Genomic DNA, 18552 nt, shown 5'->3' on the forward strand with positions numbered 1-18552 from the left:
ATACTGTCCATTACTATTATTATTATTATTATTCCTAAACATTTATATAAATAAAGTAAAAATATTAAAAATATAAATTTAAAAGTATTTTGTAATTTTAATCATAATTTTAACACCTATAAATAAACTTAAACTGTACTTAGGAAATTGCTTTATAAACTGATTTACAAGACCTCGATGTCAAAAGAAATTTGATTTGGAAACATTTCAGTTCAAACAAAACGAAAGAAAAGAAAACACTTTCGAAAGTCCCATTTTCCAAATCGAGGAACTGCAAGTTAATAACTTACTATATAATAAAATCATTGAAAATTTTCTCAATTTTTCAAAATTTTCACTTCCACAAAAATACTATCGTTCTTAACATAATTACGTTGAGACAATACACTGTGGGGTATATGGAAAAATTGTTTAGTTTGTATATAATCATCACTTTTCTTGCGTACATTCACTATTTTAATATAATCCTCTGTTTCTCCTTGATTATAAGTTTGATCACGTATTATTACCTCAGCCTGTAGGCGACAGGGCCACGAGAGTAGAGGATCATATTCTCCGGCTATAACATTTAAACATGCGATCATATTACGTCCCTTCCAAGTGCCCTTGCCATTTAGATAAATATCAAGCTGCAAAAGAGTGCTGTTAACAAGTATAAGGCGAATAAACAAGAGATAGAGTTACTTACTCTTAAAGAATAACCAAATGGTTTATTGGAGAACATGGCACTGTGTAGGATGGTATCATACTGCTTAGCTTCTTCCAGTTTTTTGGAGAAATCTTTTATACGCCATATTAAGTGACCTTCAAAATAAGTAAACAAATTATATAAAGATATATGTAATCTTATTTTTCGAAAAATTTCAATAACAAGATTTTCCAAGATAGATTTAAGACCAGTCTTGCCAATATTTTTCTACAATTTTCCGTTAAACCACAAAAACCGCTAGAAACCGTCAGATTAAGGTTCTTGCAAAATCCACTAGAAAACGTCAAATTTATTAAATATCAGGAAATTTTGTAATTTTCCAAATAAACACAGATGGCTGGAATATAAATCAGACTATAGACTATACTATAGACTTGACTCTAAACTATATACTAGACTTAGACCACGCTAGACTATAGACTAGATTACAGCCTACACTTTAGACTACACTATAAACTAGACTATAGACTAGACTATAGATTACACTATAGACCAGACAATGGACTAGACTATATAATAAACTACAAAATATACTGTAGACTAGACTACAGACTGGACATAATAACTACACTATAGAGTAGACCAAAGACTAGACCATAGACTTGACTATAGACTAGACTTTAGACTTGACTATAGACTAGACTATAGACAGACTTAGACAGACTATAATAGACTAGCCCTTTAGACTCGACTATAGACTAGACTATAGACTATACTATATAGACTAGACTATCTAGACTAGACTAAATAGCTAGACTATAATATCTAGACATAATAGAACTAGACTATAATATCTAGACTATAATAGATTTACTATAATAGACTAGACTATAAATAGACTAGACTATAATAGAAATAGACTATAAATAGACTAGGACTATATAGCCTAAGACTATAATAGACAGACTTAATAGACTAAACTATAGACTAGATATAGACTAGACTATAGACTAGACTATAGACTAGCTATAGACTTAGACTATAGACTGACTATATATAGACTAGACTATAGACTAGACTATAGACTAGACTATAGACTAGACTATAGACTAGACTATAGACTAGACTATAGACTAGACTATAGACTAGACTATAGACTAGACTATAGACTAGACTATAGACTAGACTATAGACTAGACTATAGACTAGACTATAGACTAGACTATAGACTAGACTATAGACTAGACTATAGACTAGACTATAGACTAGACTATAGACTAGACTATAGACTAGACTATAGACTAGACTATAGACTAGACTATAGACTAGACTATAGACTAGACTATAGACTAGACTATAGACTAGACTATAGACTAGACTAGACTATAGACTAGACTATAGACTAGACTAGACTATAGACTAGACTATAGACTAGACTATAGACTAGACTATAGACTAGACTATAGACTAGACTATAGACTATAGACTAGACTATAATAGACTAGACTATAATAGACTAGACTGTAATAGACTAGACTTAATAGACTAGACTATAGACTAGACTATAGACTAACTAGGACTAATAGACTAGACTATAGACTAGACTATAGACTAGACTATAGACTAGACTATAGACTAGACTATAGACTAGACTATAGACTAGACTATAGACTAGACTATAGACTAGACTATAGACTAGACTATAGACTAGACTATAGACTAGACTATAGACTAGACTATAGACTAGACTATAGACTAGACTATAGACTAGACTAGAGACTAGACTATAGACTAGACCTATAGACTAGACTAGACTAGACTATAGACTAGGACTATAGACTAGACTATAGACTAGACATAGACTAGACTATAGACTAGACTACTATAGACTAGACTATAGACTAGACTATAGACTAGACTATAGACTAGACTATAGACTAGACTATAGACTAGACTATAGACTAGACTATAGACTAGACTATAGACTAGACTATAGACTAGACTATACGACTAGACTATAGACTAGACTATAGACTAGACTATAGACTAGACTATAGACTAGACTATAGACTAGACTATAGACTAGACTATAGACTAGACTATAGACTAGGACTATAGACTAGACTATAGACTAGACTATAGACTAGACTATAGACTAGACTATAGACTAGACTATAGACTAGACTATAGACTAGACTATAGACTAGACTATAGACTAGACTATAGACTAGACTATAGACTAGACTATAGACTAGACTATAGACTAGACTATAGAGACTATAGACTAGCTAGACTAGACTATAGACTAGACTATAGACTAGACTATAGACTAGACTATAGACTAGACTATAGACTAGACTATAGACTAGACTATAGACTAGACTATAGACTAGACTATAGACTAGACTATAGACTAGACTATAGACTAGACTATAGACTAGACTATAGACTAGACTATAGACTAGACTATAGACTAGACTATAGACTAGACTATAGACTAGACTATAGACTAGACTATAGACTAGACTATAGACTAGACTATAGACTAGACTATAGACTAGACTATAGACTAGACTATAGACTAGACTATAGACTAGACTATAGACTAGACTATAGACTAGACTATAGACTAGACTATAGACTAGACTATAGACTAGACTATAGACTAGACTATAGACTAGACTATAGACTAGACTATAGACTAGACTATAGACTAGACTATAGACTAGACTATAGACTAGACTATAGACTAGACTATAGACTAGACTATAGACTAGACTATAGACTAGACTAGACTATATACTAGATTATAGACTAGACTATAGACTAGAAAGAATCGAAATTATTTGGAAATAAATCTGGCATTTCTAAACATTTGGGTTCGATCGGGAAAAATTTGGCATTGTCGCAGCCAAAGAGTACTCAAAAGTTTAAGTTTTAAAATTATATAAGAAATTGCCTATTTTTTATCAAAATTGTGATGAGATACCTAAAGTTTTTCCCAGACCCCAGAGGATGTCCAGTTTAGAATGATCTGTAACGGAGTTAAAACTCAACATTGATATATTCTTACAAAGTTAACCGGTAGTATATCGTATTTCCAAGACCGCTGCTTCTTTTAAAGATCCTATCAAAATTACTATAACTTATCAACTACAATCTTTTTCCTCACCTCTTGAATTAATATAACTAGTCAAACGTTGCTGGGTGGCAATATGATTTTCCAAATCGGATACCAGCTGCATTGTATGATGTAAATCACGATCAGTTTTAACCAATAATTTCTCCAATTTATCACAACGTTCCTCTGTTTCACAAACAATATGTTTCATACTTTTCACCTCTAAATCTAGGGCAGCATTTTTGGCAGCATTACCATCATTAGGAGCTAACTTTGTATTTAAGTCCACATTGATTTCTTGTAGAAATTTTTCAATTTCTATAAATTTATCTCTAAAATAAAGAAATAAATCGCTAAAAAGTTTTTGGGAATCTTAAAAAACATACCTATTATTTTTTTCATTCTGCACCACTGTTTCCTCCAATTTCATTATATTGTCATTTAAAAGATTTTGATGTTGTGTTACTTCCAAAGACATTTGATTTATGTGTTTTTCCAGATCATCTATCTCATTTTGAATTTCGGTTTTTAAGGCCTATATTTGCGAGGAAAAGGAATCTATTTAGTTACTTTCAAAATCCATAAACTTCTTCAAACAAACCTGTGTGATGTCATAACAATAACGAAAATCCTGTTGACACTGCTCGACTTCAAAACAGCGCTGAGTGTTTTCCTCTTGCAAACGCTTCTGTAGGGATTTAATATTCTCCTCTGTAGCATGAGTCCATTCATCATGTATTTGATTTTGTTTTCGTAAGTTTCCGACATCTGTGATCAAATGCAAACGCTGGCGTATCTCTTCGTTAAGCACCGATCTCAAAGTGTTTATTTCATTCTCCACCACCTGTACTCGATGATCGACCTGTTGATCTATTCTCTCCAAACTGGCACTTCTACGTTTGGACATTCGAGGACATTCTTTGAGATGGGCTCGCATACGTATGCGTGGCACAAATACATTGCAAGTATTAGGACATTGTTCCAAAACCTGACCACAGTGTATTAGATGTTCCTAGAGGGTATCAGGAAGTTGAGAGAGAGAGAGATAGAGAAAACATAATCACTTCAAGAATTTATAATGTTTATGATGATTATTACATTAAATATTAGTAAATATTTTCAAGTTTATTATTAAACGACAGCAACAAGTGTTTCTGTAAGCGCATATTTTTAAATTCCCCCCTTATCTTATCAAAGGTATGAGTTAGGGAGTTTGCTGATAAAAAACAAACATAATATGTACGTTGTTCTTGTATTTTTATGTTTAAACAAAATGTATACGTTGGCCCTTATGGGGTTTTATTTTTGGCACATTTATGTTATGTATTTAATTTATTGATTAAACATTTTGACATTGAAATATTAAAGAGCTTCGGAACTCATTGACCGTTATTTTTAAGCGAAGGACAGTTTGGACAGTAAATTAATCAAATAGTGACAATAATATATTAATAATATTATATTATAGAAAGTCTTAATTATGGAGTACTTAAATACAATTTGTTAAGAAAGTGATTAAATGTTTGTCAGCTGTTTATAATTGGCATTTCAATATTTTTAGAACTATAGTTTATCTAGAAGTCTATAACTAGATCTGAACTAGACCTGGACTAGAACTGAACTAGAACTGAACAAGAATTGAACTAGAACTGAACTAGAAGTGAACTAGAAGTGAACTAGAACTGAACTAGAACTGAACAAGAACTGAACTAGAACAGAACTAGAAGTGAACTAGAACTGAACTAGAACTGAACTAGAACTGAACTAGAACTGAACTAGAACTGAACTAGAACTGAACTAGAACTGAACTAGAACTGAACTAGAACTGAACTAGAACTGAACTAGAACTGAACTAGAACTGAACTAGAACTGAACTAAAACTGAACTAGAACTGAACTAGAACTGAACTAGAGCTGAACTAGAACTAGAACTGAACTAGAACTGAACTAGAACTGAACTAGAACTGAACTAGAACTGAACTAGAACTGAACTAGAACTGAACTAGAACTGAACTAGAACTGAACTAGAACTAGAACTGAACTAGAACTGAACTAGAACTAGAACTAGAACTGAACTAGAACTGAACTAGAACTGAACTAGAACTAAACTAGAACTGAACTAGAACTGAACTAGAACTGAACTAGAAGTGAACTAGAACTGAACTAGAACTAAACTAAAACAAAACTGAACTAGAACTGAACTAGAACTGAACTAGAACTGAACTAGAACTAGAACTGAACTAGAACTGAACTAGAACTAGAATTGAACTAGAACTGAACTAGAACTGAACTAGAACTGAACTAGAACTGAACTAGAACTGAACTAGAACTGAACTAAAACTGAACTAAAACTGAACTAGAACTGAACTAGAACTGAACTAGAACTGAACTAGAACTGAACTAGAATTGAACTAGAACTGAACTAGAACTGAACTAGAACTGAACTAGAACTGAACTAGAACTGAACTAGAACTGAACTAGAACTGAACTAGAACTGAACTAGAACTGAACTAGAACTGAACTAGAACTGAACTAGAACTGAACTAGAACCGAACTAGAACTGAACTAGAACTGAACTAGAACTGAACAAGAACTGAACTAGAACTAGAACTGAACTAGAACTGAACTAGAACTGAACTAAAACTGAACTAAAACTGAACTAGAACTGAACTAGAACTGAACTAGAACTGAACTAGAACTGAACTAGAACTCAACTAGAACTGAACTAGAACTGAACTAGAACTGAACTAGAACTCAACTAGAACTGAACTAGAACTGAACTAGAACTGAACTAGAACGGAACTAGAACTGAACTAGAACTGAACTAGAACTGAACTAGAACTGAACTAGAACTGAACTAAAACTGAACTAAAACTGAACTAGAACTGAACTAGATCTGAACTAGAACTAGAACTGACTTAAACTGAACTAGAACTGAACTAAAACTGAAGTAGAACTGAACTAGAACTGAACTAGAACTGAACTAGAACTGAACTAGAACTGAACTAGAACTGAACTAGAACTGAACTAGAACTGAACTAGAACTGAACTAGAACTGAACTAGAACTGAACTGAACTAGAACTGGAACTAGAACTGAACTAGAACTGAACTAGAACTGAACTAGAAACTGAACTAGAACTGAACTAGAACTGAACTAGAACTGAACTAGAACTGACTAGAACTGAACTAGAACTGACTAGAACTGAACTAGAACTGAACATAACTGAACTAGAACTGAACTAGAACTGAACTAGAACTGAACTAGAACTGAACTAGAACTGAAACTAGAACTGAAACTAGAACTGAACTAGAACTGAACTAACTAACTAGAACTGAACTAGAACTGAAACTAGAACTGAACTAGGAACTGAACTAGAACGAACTAGAACTGAACTAGAATAACTGAACTAGAACTGAACTAGAACTGAACTAGGAACTAGACTAGAACTGAACTAGAACTGAACTAGAACTGAACTAGAACTGAACTAGAACTGAACTAGAAAGAACTAGAACTAGAACTGAACTAGAACTGAACTAGAACTGAACTAGAACTGACTAGAACTGAACTAGAATGAACTAGAAACTGAACTAGAACTGAACGTAGAACTGAACAGAACTGAAACTAGAAACTGAACTAGAACTGAACTAGAACTGACTAGAACTGAAACTAGAACTCTGAACTAGACTGAACTAGAACTGAACTAGAACTGAACTAGAACTGAACTAGAACTGAACTAGAAACTGAACTAGAACTGAACTAGAACTGAAACTAGAACCTACGAACTGAACTAGAACTGAAACTAGAACTGAACTAGCACTGAACTGACTGAACTAGAACTAGAACTGAACTAGAACTGAACGAGAACTGAACTAGAACATGAACTAAACTAGAACTGACTGAACCTAGAACTGAACTAGAACTGAACTAGAACTGAAACTAGAAACTGGACTAGAACTGAATAGAACTGAACTAGAACTGAAACTAGAACTGGACTAAAACTGAACTTAGAACTAGAACTATAACTGACTACTGAACTAGACTGAACACTAGAACGAACTACGGACTAGACTGAACTAGAACTGAACTAGGACTGAACTAGAACTGAACTAGAACTGAACTAGAACTGAACTAGAACTGAACTAGAACTGAACTAGAACTGAACTAGAACTAGAACTGATCTAGAACTGAACTAGAACTGAACTAGAACTGAACTAGAACTGAACTAGAACTGAACTAGAACTGAACTAGAACTGAACTAGAACTGAACTAGAACTGAACTAGAACTGAACTAGAACTGAACTAGAACTGAACTAGAACTGAACTAGAACTGAACTAGAACTAGAACTGAACTAGAACTGAACTAGAATTGAACCAGAATTGAACTAGAATTGAACTAGAACTGAACTAGAAGTGAACTAGAACTGAACTAGAACTGAACTAGAATTGAACCAGAATTGAACTAGAATTGAACTAGAACTGAACTAGAAGTGAACTAGAACTGAACTAGATCTGAACTAGAACTGAACTAGAACTGAATTAGAACTGAACTAGAACTGAACTAGAACTTAATTAGAATTGAACAGGAAGAAAATATTAACTCAACTATCCTGCATTTGTTCTTTTCCACAAAAAAATAATTAATTTACTCTTTTTGTTATTTTAACAACTTTTTCTTACATGCATATTTGCACTCTCATATCCTTCACGAAACTAACGAACCTTTTACTCTTTTAAATAATGATTTCTTACTACTCCCCATACCACCCCACACTTCTCTCTTTTTAATCTCTTTCTTTTTAATCCACTCACGCACTGTTTTGTTATCCCACTAACTCCCTCTTCGAGAATAACAACAAATACACATAACTTTATGCAACTGAGTACTAAAGACAACAACAACAACAGCGATTACTTGCATTTTGTTTTTAGTTTTCTAGAAATTTCTGAAGTGTTCGGTGATTCGCGTTCGTTTAATTAATTAAAAAGTCCTATTAAAAGTGAATAAATTGCAAATATTTTTACATAATTATTTAGTTTAAATGTTGTTTAATATTCGTGTGTAAAAATAACGTTAAAATATGTCAAGTAAATTAGTTAAATTCTGTTGAATAAAATTTGCAGTTTTTTTGCCGGTCGGTAATACTCGTTATGTTGCTTTAGTTTGGCTATTTGTTCGTTTGTATATAAAGTGTTTGTTTGTGTGAATGTGCATGGTTGGTTGGTTGGTCGCCTGTTTAGGGGAATAGCGAAAGAGAAATAAAAAGAAGGAAAGTAACGAAAAGGTTTAAGAAAAGGCTTTAAAGTTAATAAAGCTTTTATGTGCATTGAAAAAATAATAAGAGGAAATAAAGTCCAAATCGTTAAAAAAAGCTTTGAGAAAGTGAAATAAAAATGTGAGAATAAATCACATATAAAATTAAATTGATTATAAGAAAAGGAAACAAGTGGTGAATAGGTGAGTGGTTGATTTCTTTTATTTTACATTACTTTTAATTATACATAATTGTGTATTATCTATATATGTGTATAAAAATAAATGTGTGTTTGCATGTTTGTTTGTTTGGACTTTATAGACAGCTAAACGGCTGGACGGATTTTTCTGAAATTTTCACAGTGTCTTCCCGTTGTCTGGAAGGAACAATAGGCTACTTTCAAAAAGGAACTATAGGCTACTTCAAAATTTCAAGTGGCCGACGTGCCACGCCTACTTTCAAAATAAGTGTTAAAAGTCGCATATCTCAGAAACTGTAAGAGTTGGAGTCCTCAAATTTTGTATGGATAACTTTGACATCCATAAGAATATTTTTTGATAAAATGGGCCGAATGGCGATAGTGGGCGTGCCATTTTCCATTTGAAGAAAATCTTAAATCAGTATATCTGAGAAAATATAACAGATAGAGTCCTGAAATTTTGTAGGACCCACTTTACGATCAATATGATTATTTAAGGGAAAAGGGGGTGACTAGCAGTAGGGGGCGTGGCACCCACATATGAATTAAATACAAAAATTTGCTTATCTGGGAAACTATTAGAGTTAGAACCTTCAAATTTTGCACGAAGAACTTAGCATCCATGTTAACCTTTTTGTGTAATAAATTGGCGGGCTACCAATGGGGGGCGTTCCTCCTCCCATATGAATAAAATATAAAATAAATGGGCGGACTATCATTAAGGGGTTGGAACCTCCCATATGAAATAAGTAGATAAAATCGTATGTCTGGGGAACTATTAGAGCAAAAATCCTTTGAAGTTAATATGAACATTTGGGTAATGGTATTGGCGGACTTGCAAATTGGAACCTCCCATATGAATTAAATAAAAAATTCATATATCTGAAAAAATATAAGAACTAGAAAATTTTACATGAAAAACTTCGACATTTATGTGAACATTTAGAGAAAAATGGGCGGATTATCAATGGATTCTTGGGATCTCCTATATGAATTAAATACAAAATTTCGTACTTGTGGGAAATTTTTATATTATATAATTTTTTCATAGGTTACATTAAAATCTAAATTAACGTTTGGAAAAATTGGCGAACTTGCAATAATTTGCGTGACATCCCCAAAATGTAAAAATCTATATCTGGAAAACTACTACATTTAGAATCTTCAAAATCGTAAAGTGTTTTTTTATATACATTGATTTTAGGGTAGGAAATCACACTGGGTATAGCTAGTGTATATTATAATTTAATAAAAAAAATTAGTTATCATGTAAAGAAAATTTATAGAAATTTTTATATAATTTTTAAAATATTTTCTTTACATCGAAAATTTTCTATAAAATTTTTTTTTATTTTATTCTACATATCTATTCTATTAAAACAAATCTTTGATCAATAACTGAACTAGAATTGGACTAGAACTGAACTAGAACTGAACTAGAACTGAACTAGAACTGAACTAGAACTGAACTAGAACTGAACTAGAACTGAACTAGAACTGAACTAGAACTGAACTAGAACTGAACTAGAACTGAACTAGAACTGAACTAGAAACTGAACTAGAACTGAACTAGAACTGAACTAGAACTGAACTAGAACTGAACTAGAACTGAACTAGAACTGAACTAGAACTGAACTAGAACTGAACTAGAACTGAACTAGAACTGAACTAGAACTGAACTAGAACTGAACTAGAACTGAACTAGAACTGAACTAGAACTGAACTAGAACTGAACTGAACTAGAACTGAACTAGAACTGACTAGAACTGAACTAGAACTGAACTAGAACTGAACTAGAACTGAACTAGAACTGACTAGAACTGAACTAGAACTGAACTAGAACTAAACTGAACTAGAACTGAACTAGAACTGACTAGAACTGAACTAGAACTGAACTAGAATGAACTAGAACTGAACTAGAACTGAACTAGAACTGAACTAGAACTGAACTAGAACTGAACTAGAACTGAACTAGAACTGAACTAGAACTGAACTAGAACTGAACTAGAACTGAACTAGACTGAACTAGAACTGAACTAGAACTGAACTAGAAACTGAACTAGAACTGAACTAGAACTGAACTAGAACTGAACTAGAACTGAACTAGAACTGAACGAAACTAAACTAGAACTGAACTAGATCTGAACTAGAACTGAACTAGAACTGATCTAAAGCCGATATAAAACTGAACTTGAATTGAACTTTATCAAAATATTAACTAAACTTTCCTGCACTTCTTACGTTTCCACAAAAAATTTAACTTACTCCTTTTGTTATTTTAACAACTTTTTCTAACATACATAAATACATACATATTTGCACTTTGAGTTCTTTCACTAAACTTACGAACTTTTTACTTTTTTTAAATAAAGCTTTCTAAAGCTCTTTGGGATGACCTCACACAACTCACTTCTTAATCTCATTCCTTTTAATCCACTCACGCACGTTATTGTTATCCCACTTACTCCCTCTTCGAGAACAACAACAAACACACAAAACTATATGCAACTGAGTACTAGCGACAACAACAACAACGATTACTTGCACTTTGCTTTTAGTTTTCTAGAAATTTCTGAAGTGTTCGGTTGTTCGGTGATTCGCGTTCGTTTAATTAATTAAAAAGTCCTATTAAAAGTGAATAAATTGCAAATATTTTTACATAATTATTTAGTTTAAATGTTGTTTAATATTCGTGTGTAAAAATAACGTTAAAATATGTCAAGTAAATTAGTTAAATTCTGTTGAATAAAATTTGCAGTTTTTTTGCCGGTCGGTAATACTCGTTATGTTGCTTTAGTTTGGCTATTTGTTCGTTTGTATATAAAGTGTTTGTTTGTGTGAATGTGCATGGTTGGTTGGTTGGTCGCCTGTTTAGGGGAATAGCGAAAGAGAAATAAAAAGAAGGAAAGTAACGAAAAGGTTTAAGAAAAGGCTTTAAAGTTAATAAAGCTTTTATGTGCATTGAAAAAATAATAAGAGGAAATAAAGTCCAAATCGTTAAAAAAAGCTTTGAGAAAGTGAAATAAAAATGTGAGAATAAATCACATATAAAATTAAATTGATTATAAGAAAAGGAAACAAGTGGTGAATAGGTGAGTGGTTGATTTCTTTTATTTTACATTACTTTTAATTATACATAATTGTGTATTATCTATATATGTGTATAAAAATAAATGTGTGTTTGCATGTTTGTTTGTTTGGACTTTATAGACAGCTAAACGGCTGGACGGATTTTTCTGAAATTTTCACAGTGTCTTCCCGTTGTCTGGAAGGAACTATAGGCTACTTTCAAAAAGGAACTATAGGCTACTTCAAAATTTCAAGTGGCCGACGTGCCACGCCTACTTTCAAAATAAGTGTTAAAAGTCGCATATCTCAGAAACTGTAAGAGTTGGAGTCCTCAAATTTTGTATGGATAACTTTGACATCCATAAGAATATTTTTGGATAAAATGGGCCGAATGGCGATAGTGGGCGTGCCATTTTCCATATGAAGAAAATCTTAAATCAGTATATCTGAGAAAATATAACAGATAGAGTACTCAAATTTTGTAGGATCCACTTTAGGATCAATATGATTATTTAAGGAAAAAGGGGGCGTACTAGAAGTAGGGAGCGTGGCACCCCCATATGAATTAAATACAAAAAATTCGCTTATCTGGAAAACTATTAGAGTTAGAACCTTCAAATTTTGCACGAAGAACTGTAGCATCCATGTAAACATTTTGTGTAATAAATTGGCGGACTACCAGTGGGGGGCGTTCCTCTTCCCATATGAATAAAATATACAAAAATTCGTTTATCTGGGATACTAATAGAGCTAGCTTCTTAAAATTTTGCGAGAAGAAATTTAATATTCATCTGAACATTTTGGGGAAAAAGGGCGGACTTTTATCAGGGGGACTTGGAACCCCCATATGAAGTAAATAGAAAAATTCGTATTTAGGATTAGGGCTAAAATCCTAAAATTTTGCAAGAACAACTTTAACATCCATGTAAATAAATTGGCGTTGTCGTTTGACTGAGATATTAATAGACCTAAAATCTTAAAATTTTGCACGACATCCCCAAAATGTAAAAAATGTATATCTGGAAAACTATTACATTTAGAATCTTCAAAATCGTAAAGTATTTTTTTATATACATTGATTTAGGGTAGCAAAGCACACTGGGTATAGCTAGTGTATATTATAATTTAATAAAAAAATTAGCTATCATGTAAAGAAAATTTATAGAAATTTTATATAATTTTTAAAATATTTTCTTTACATCGAAAATTTCCTACAAAAATTTTTCATTCTATTCTACATATCTATTCTATTAAAACAAATTTTGATCAATAACTGAACTAGAACTGAACTAGAACTGAACTAGAACTGAACTAGAACTGAACTAGAACTGAACTGGAACTGAACTAGAACTGAACTAGAACTGAACTAGAACTGAACTAGAACTGAACTAGAACTGAACTAGAACTGAACTAGAACTGAACTAGAACTGAACTAGAACTGAACTAGAACTGAACTAGAACTGAACTAGAACTGAACTAGAACTGAACTAAACTAGAACAGAACTAGAACTGAACTAGAACTAGAACTGAACTAGAACTGAACTAGAACGAACTAGAACTGAACTAGAACTGAACTAGAACTGAACTAGAACTGAACTAGAACTGAACTAGAACTGAACTAGAACTGTACTAGAACTGAACTAGAACTGAACTAGAACTGAACTAGAACTGAACTAGAACTGAACTAGAACTGAACTAGAACTGAACTAGAACTGAACTAGAACTAGAACTAGAACTGTACTAGAACTGTACTAGAACTGAACTAGAACTGAACTAGAACTGAACTAGAACTGAACTAGAACTGAACTAGAACTGAACTAGAACTGAACTAGAACTGAACTAGAACTGAACTAGAACTGAACTAGAACTGAACTAGAACTGAACTAGAACTGAATTGGAACTGATCTAAAGCCGATATAAAACTGAACTAGAACTTAACTGGAATTGAACTTATTTATTATTTATTTAGATATTATTACAATTAAAATTATAATAAATCTTAAAGTTAAAGCACTAGAAAAATAGGCTGTCGGCTGAGGAATTGAACTTTATCAAAATATTAACTAAACTTTCGGTTCCACAAAAAAATTTACTCCTTTTGTTATTTTAACAACTTTTTTCTAACATACATAAATACATACAAATTTGCACTTTCAGTTCTTTCACTAAACTTACGAACTTTTTACTTTTTTTTAAAAATAAAGCTTTCTAAAGCTCTTTGGGATGACCTCTGGCAACTCACTTCTTAATCTCATTCCTTTTAATCCACTCACGCACGTTATTGTTATCCCACTAACTCCCTCTTCGAGAATAACAACAAACACATATAACTTTATGCAACTGAGTACTAGCGACAACAACAACAACGATTACTTGCATTTTGCTTTTAGTTTTCTAGAAATTTCTGAAGTGTTCGGTTGTTCGGTGATTCGTGTTCGTTTAATAAATTAAAAAGTCCTATTAAAAGTTAATAAATTGCAAATATTTTTACATAATTACTTAATTTAAATGTGGTTTAATATTCGTGTGTAAAAATATCGTTAAAATATGTCAAGTAAATTAGTTAAATTCTGTTGAATAAAATTTGCAATTTTTTGTCGGTCGGTAATACTCGTTATGTTGCTTTAGTTTGGCCATTTGTTCGTTTGTATATAAAGTGTTTGTTTGTGTGAATGTGTATTGTTGGTTGGTTGGTCGCCTGTTTAGGGGAATAGCGAAAGAGTAATAAAAAGAATGAATGTAACGAAAAGGTTTAAGAAAAGGCTTTTAAGTTAATAAAGCTTTTATGTGCATTGAAAAATATGAAGAGGAAATAAAGTCCAAATCGTTAAAAAAAAGCTTTGAGAAAGAGAAATAAAAATGTTATTAGAATATATCACATATAAAATTCAATTGTTTGGAAGGAAAGAAAATCAGTGGTGAATAGATGAGTGGTTGATTTCTTTCATTTTACATTATTTTTAATTATGCATAATTCTGTATTATGTAAATTATAATTTAATAAAAAAATTAGTTATCATGAAAAGAAAATTTATAGAAATTTTATATACATAATTTTTAAAATATTTTTTTTACATGGAAAATTTTCTATAAAAATTAAAATTTATAAACAATTTTATACAAACATGGAATTTATTGAAAATTTGCTATGAAAGCTAACATTTATCGAAAATTTTAAATAAAAATAAAAAATTTTCTATTCTATTATATCTATTCTATTAAAACAAATTTTTGTTAAATAACTGAACTAGAACTGAAATAGAACTGAACTAGAACTGAACTAGAACTGAACTAGAACTGAACTAGAACTGAACTAGAACTGAACTAGAACTGAACTAGAACTGAACTAGAACTGAACTAGAACTGAACTAGAACTGAACTAGAACTGAACTAGAACTGAACTAGAACTGAACTAGAACTGAACTAGAACTGAACTAGAACTGAACTAGAACTGAACTAGAACTGAACTAGAACTGAACTAGAACTGAACTAGAACTGAACTAGAACTGAACTAGAACTGAACTAGAACTGAACTAGAACTGAACTAGAACTGAACTAGAACTGAACTAGAACTGAACTAGAACTGAACTAGCACTGAACTAGAACTGAGCTAGAACTGAACTAGAACTGAGCTAGAACTGAACTAGAACTGAAATAGAATTGAATTAGAACTGAACTAGAACTAAACTAGAACTGAACTAGAACTGAATTAGAACTGAACTAGAATTGAACTAGAACTGGACTAGAACTGAACTAGAACTGAACTAGAACTGAACTAGAACTGAACTAGAACTGAACTAGAACTGAACTAGAACTGAACTAGAACTGAACTAGAACTGAACTAGAACTGAACTAGAACTGAACTAGAACTGAACTAGAACTGAACTAGAACTGAACTAGAACTGAACTAGAACTGAACTAGAACTGAACTAGAACTGAACTAGAACTGAACTAGAACTGAACTAGAACTGAACTAGAACTGAACTAGAACTGAACTAGAACTGAACTAGAACTGAACTAGAACTGAACTAGAACTGAACTAGAACTGAACTAGAACTGAACTAGAACTGAACTAGAACTAGAACTGAACTTGAACTGAAATAGTACTGAACTAGGACAGACTTGAACTAGTACAGTACTAGACCTAGAACAAAAATCATTATGCCCTTATCTTTTGTATTAATCTTAATCTTGTAATATTCCTTAATTAAATTAGCAAAACACTATTTTAATTTTATTAAGTTTTCTACATCGATGACTAATAACAATTTTAATGGAGATTACTTATAACACCTGTCGTCATTGTACTTCTTCACTTACCGTAAATGTTTGTGAATCAAACCATTCATTACAAAATAAACAAGAAGATTTTTCGTACTTCACAATTGTTGTTGAACCGGAAGTGGACGGTTGTTGTATTCGTTCACCGTTATTTATGTTCGAACCATTCATCATTAAAGAAACGTTATAAATATAAAATTTTCTTTTAAATCGAGAATAAGTTCTTATTTTATTAGGTATTAGCAAATAAACAAAAAATGGTCAATACAAAATATTGATATCTTATCAGAATATTATTATATTACTATGAGCAAATGTTTTATAATTGGAGTTGTTTATTTGATTTGTTTAAAACACATATCACTAGATAAAGTCTGTGACAAAAAGTTGGCAAAATATATTTTCACAATTTTTTTTTTTTAATAATTTACTTAATTTTTTTCTGTTATATGTTTCTTCAATATGTACCTATGTATTCTTAAAACTTTGATTTGCCTTGATTACACTTTAATTAACTTTTGAATTTCTTGTACACATTCTTGTGCATAATAATGGGTGTAAATGAAGTGTGTATTTCATTAATTGAAAATTCTTTTTTCGTTCTCTCTTGCGTTTTTTAATCAATACAATTTAATAAAATTGACTTTAAATAAAATTCGTAAAAATAACTACTACGACAAGTGCGAGCAAATAGCGACTAAATTCGAAATAAACACAGAAAAAACTAAATGAAATTAATCGGTATCAGTTTATTTTCATATCATTTTCATTGTAACGAACGACAACGATTGCTTTTTCTGTTATCAGTTGCAGAACGAATGAACAATAACAAAAAAAATACACTAAATACTTTCTGTATGAAAATGATAATGGATCCCCAATAATAAAGAGCGCACGATAATAGTAGTCCGAAAGATGTGGCAAAATGAGATCTAAAAGTAGGTGTATGTGAAACCAAAAATTTTAGATAAGAAAAGAGAGCAAGAAATGATTCAAGTCGAAGAGAGAATTTGTCCATTGTGTTGATAAATCGGGGAATATTAATTAACACAGAAAATATTTTGTATGCAAATTTATGCGTACTTTTTTTTAAATATTTTATTGGACCGAAGAGTTTTTCACAATCTACACCTTAAATAAGTAAATTTTTAACTTAAGGTTTCAGTTCTAGTTTAGATCTAGTTCTAGTTCTAGTTATAGTTTAGTTCTAGTTTAGATCTAGTTCAGTTCTAGTTCAGTTCTAGTTCAGTTCTAGTTTAGTTCTAGTCAGTTCTAGTTCAGTTCTAGTTCAGTTCTAGTTCAGTTCTAGTTCAGTTCTAGTTCAGTTCAGTTCATTCTAGTTCATTTCTAGTTCAGTTCAGTTCTGTCTAGTTCAGTTCTAGTTCAGTTCTAGTTCAGTTCTAGTTCAGTTCTAGTTCAGTTCTAGTTCAGTTCTAGTTCAGTTCTAGTTCAGTTCTAGTTCAGTTCTAGTTCAGTTCTAGTTCAGTTCTAGTTCAGTTCTAGTTCAGTTCTAGTTCAGTTCTAGTTCAGTTCTAGTTCAGTTCTAGTTCAGTTCTAGTTCAGTTCTAGTTCAGTTCTAGTTCAGTTCTAGTTCAGTTCTAGTTCAGTTCTAGTTCAGTTCTAGTTCAGTTCTAGTTCAGTTCTAGTTCAGTTCTAGTTCATTCTAGTTCAGTTCTAGTTCAGTTCGAGTTCAGTTCTAGTTCAGTTCTAGTTCAGTTCTAGTTCAGTTCTAGTTCAGTTCTAGTTCAGTTCTAGTTCAGTTCTAGTTCAGCTCTAGTTCAGTTCTAGTTCAGTTCTAGTTCAGTTCTAGTTCAGTTCTAGTTCAGTTCTAGTTCAGTTCTAGTTCAGTTCTAGTTCAGTTCTAGTTCAGTTCTAGTTCAGTTCTAGTTCAATTCTAGTTTAGTTCTAGTTCAGTTCTAGTTCAGTTCTAGTTCAGTTCTAGTTCAGTTCTAGTTCAGTTCTAGTTCAGTTCGAGTTCAG

At 31.8% G+C, this 18552-nt stretch overlaps 1 protein-coding gene across 2 annotated transcripts; it reads right to left on the bottom strand.

Annotated features, from left to right (window-relative positions):
* Positions 1 to 26: 26 nt before the first annotated feature.
* LOC119605844 (TNF receptor-associated factor 3) lies at positions 27 to 17264 on the bottom strand. 2 transcript variants are annotated; one of them, XM_037959170.1, is made up of 7 exons: positions 16612 to 17264; positions 4372 to 4782; positions 4157 to 4305; positions 3822 to 4102; positions 689 to 804; positions 447 to 629; positions 27 to 387 (listed from the first exon to the last, which is right to left on the bottom strand). In XM_037959170.1, exons 1-7 carry the CDS (start codon positions 16744 to 16746, stop codon positions 370 to 372), a joined length of 1293 nt encoding a protein of 430 aa, XP_037815098.1. In that variant the 5' UTR covers positions 16747 to 17264; the 3' UTR covers positions 27 to 369. The 2 variants fall into 2 exon arrangements, with proteins under 2 accessions (XP_037815098.1, XP_037815097.1); XM_037959169.1 differs by having other exon boundaries at positions 28 to 629.
* Positions 17265 to 18552: the final 1288 nt, after the last annotated feature.

The sequence above is a fragment of the Lucilia sericata genome, unplaced genomic scaffold, assembly GCF_015586225.1.
Source record: "Lucilia sericata isolate MDLA Ls3-8-SP2 unplaced genomic scaffold, ASM1558622v1 Contig000526F_arrow, whole genome shotgun sequence".
Classification (NCBI taxonomy): Eukaryota; Metazoa; Arthropoda; class Insecta; order Diptera; family Calliphoridae; genus Lucilia; species Lucilia sericata.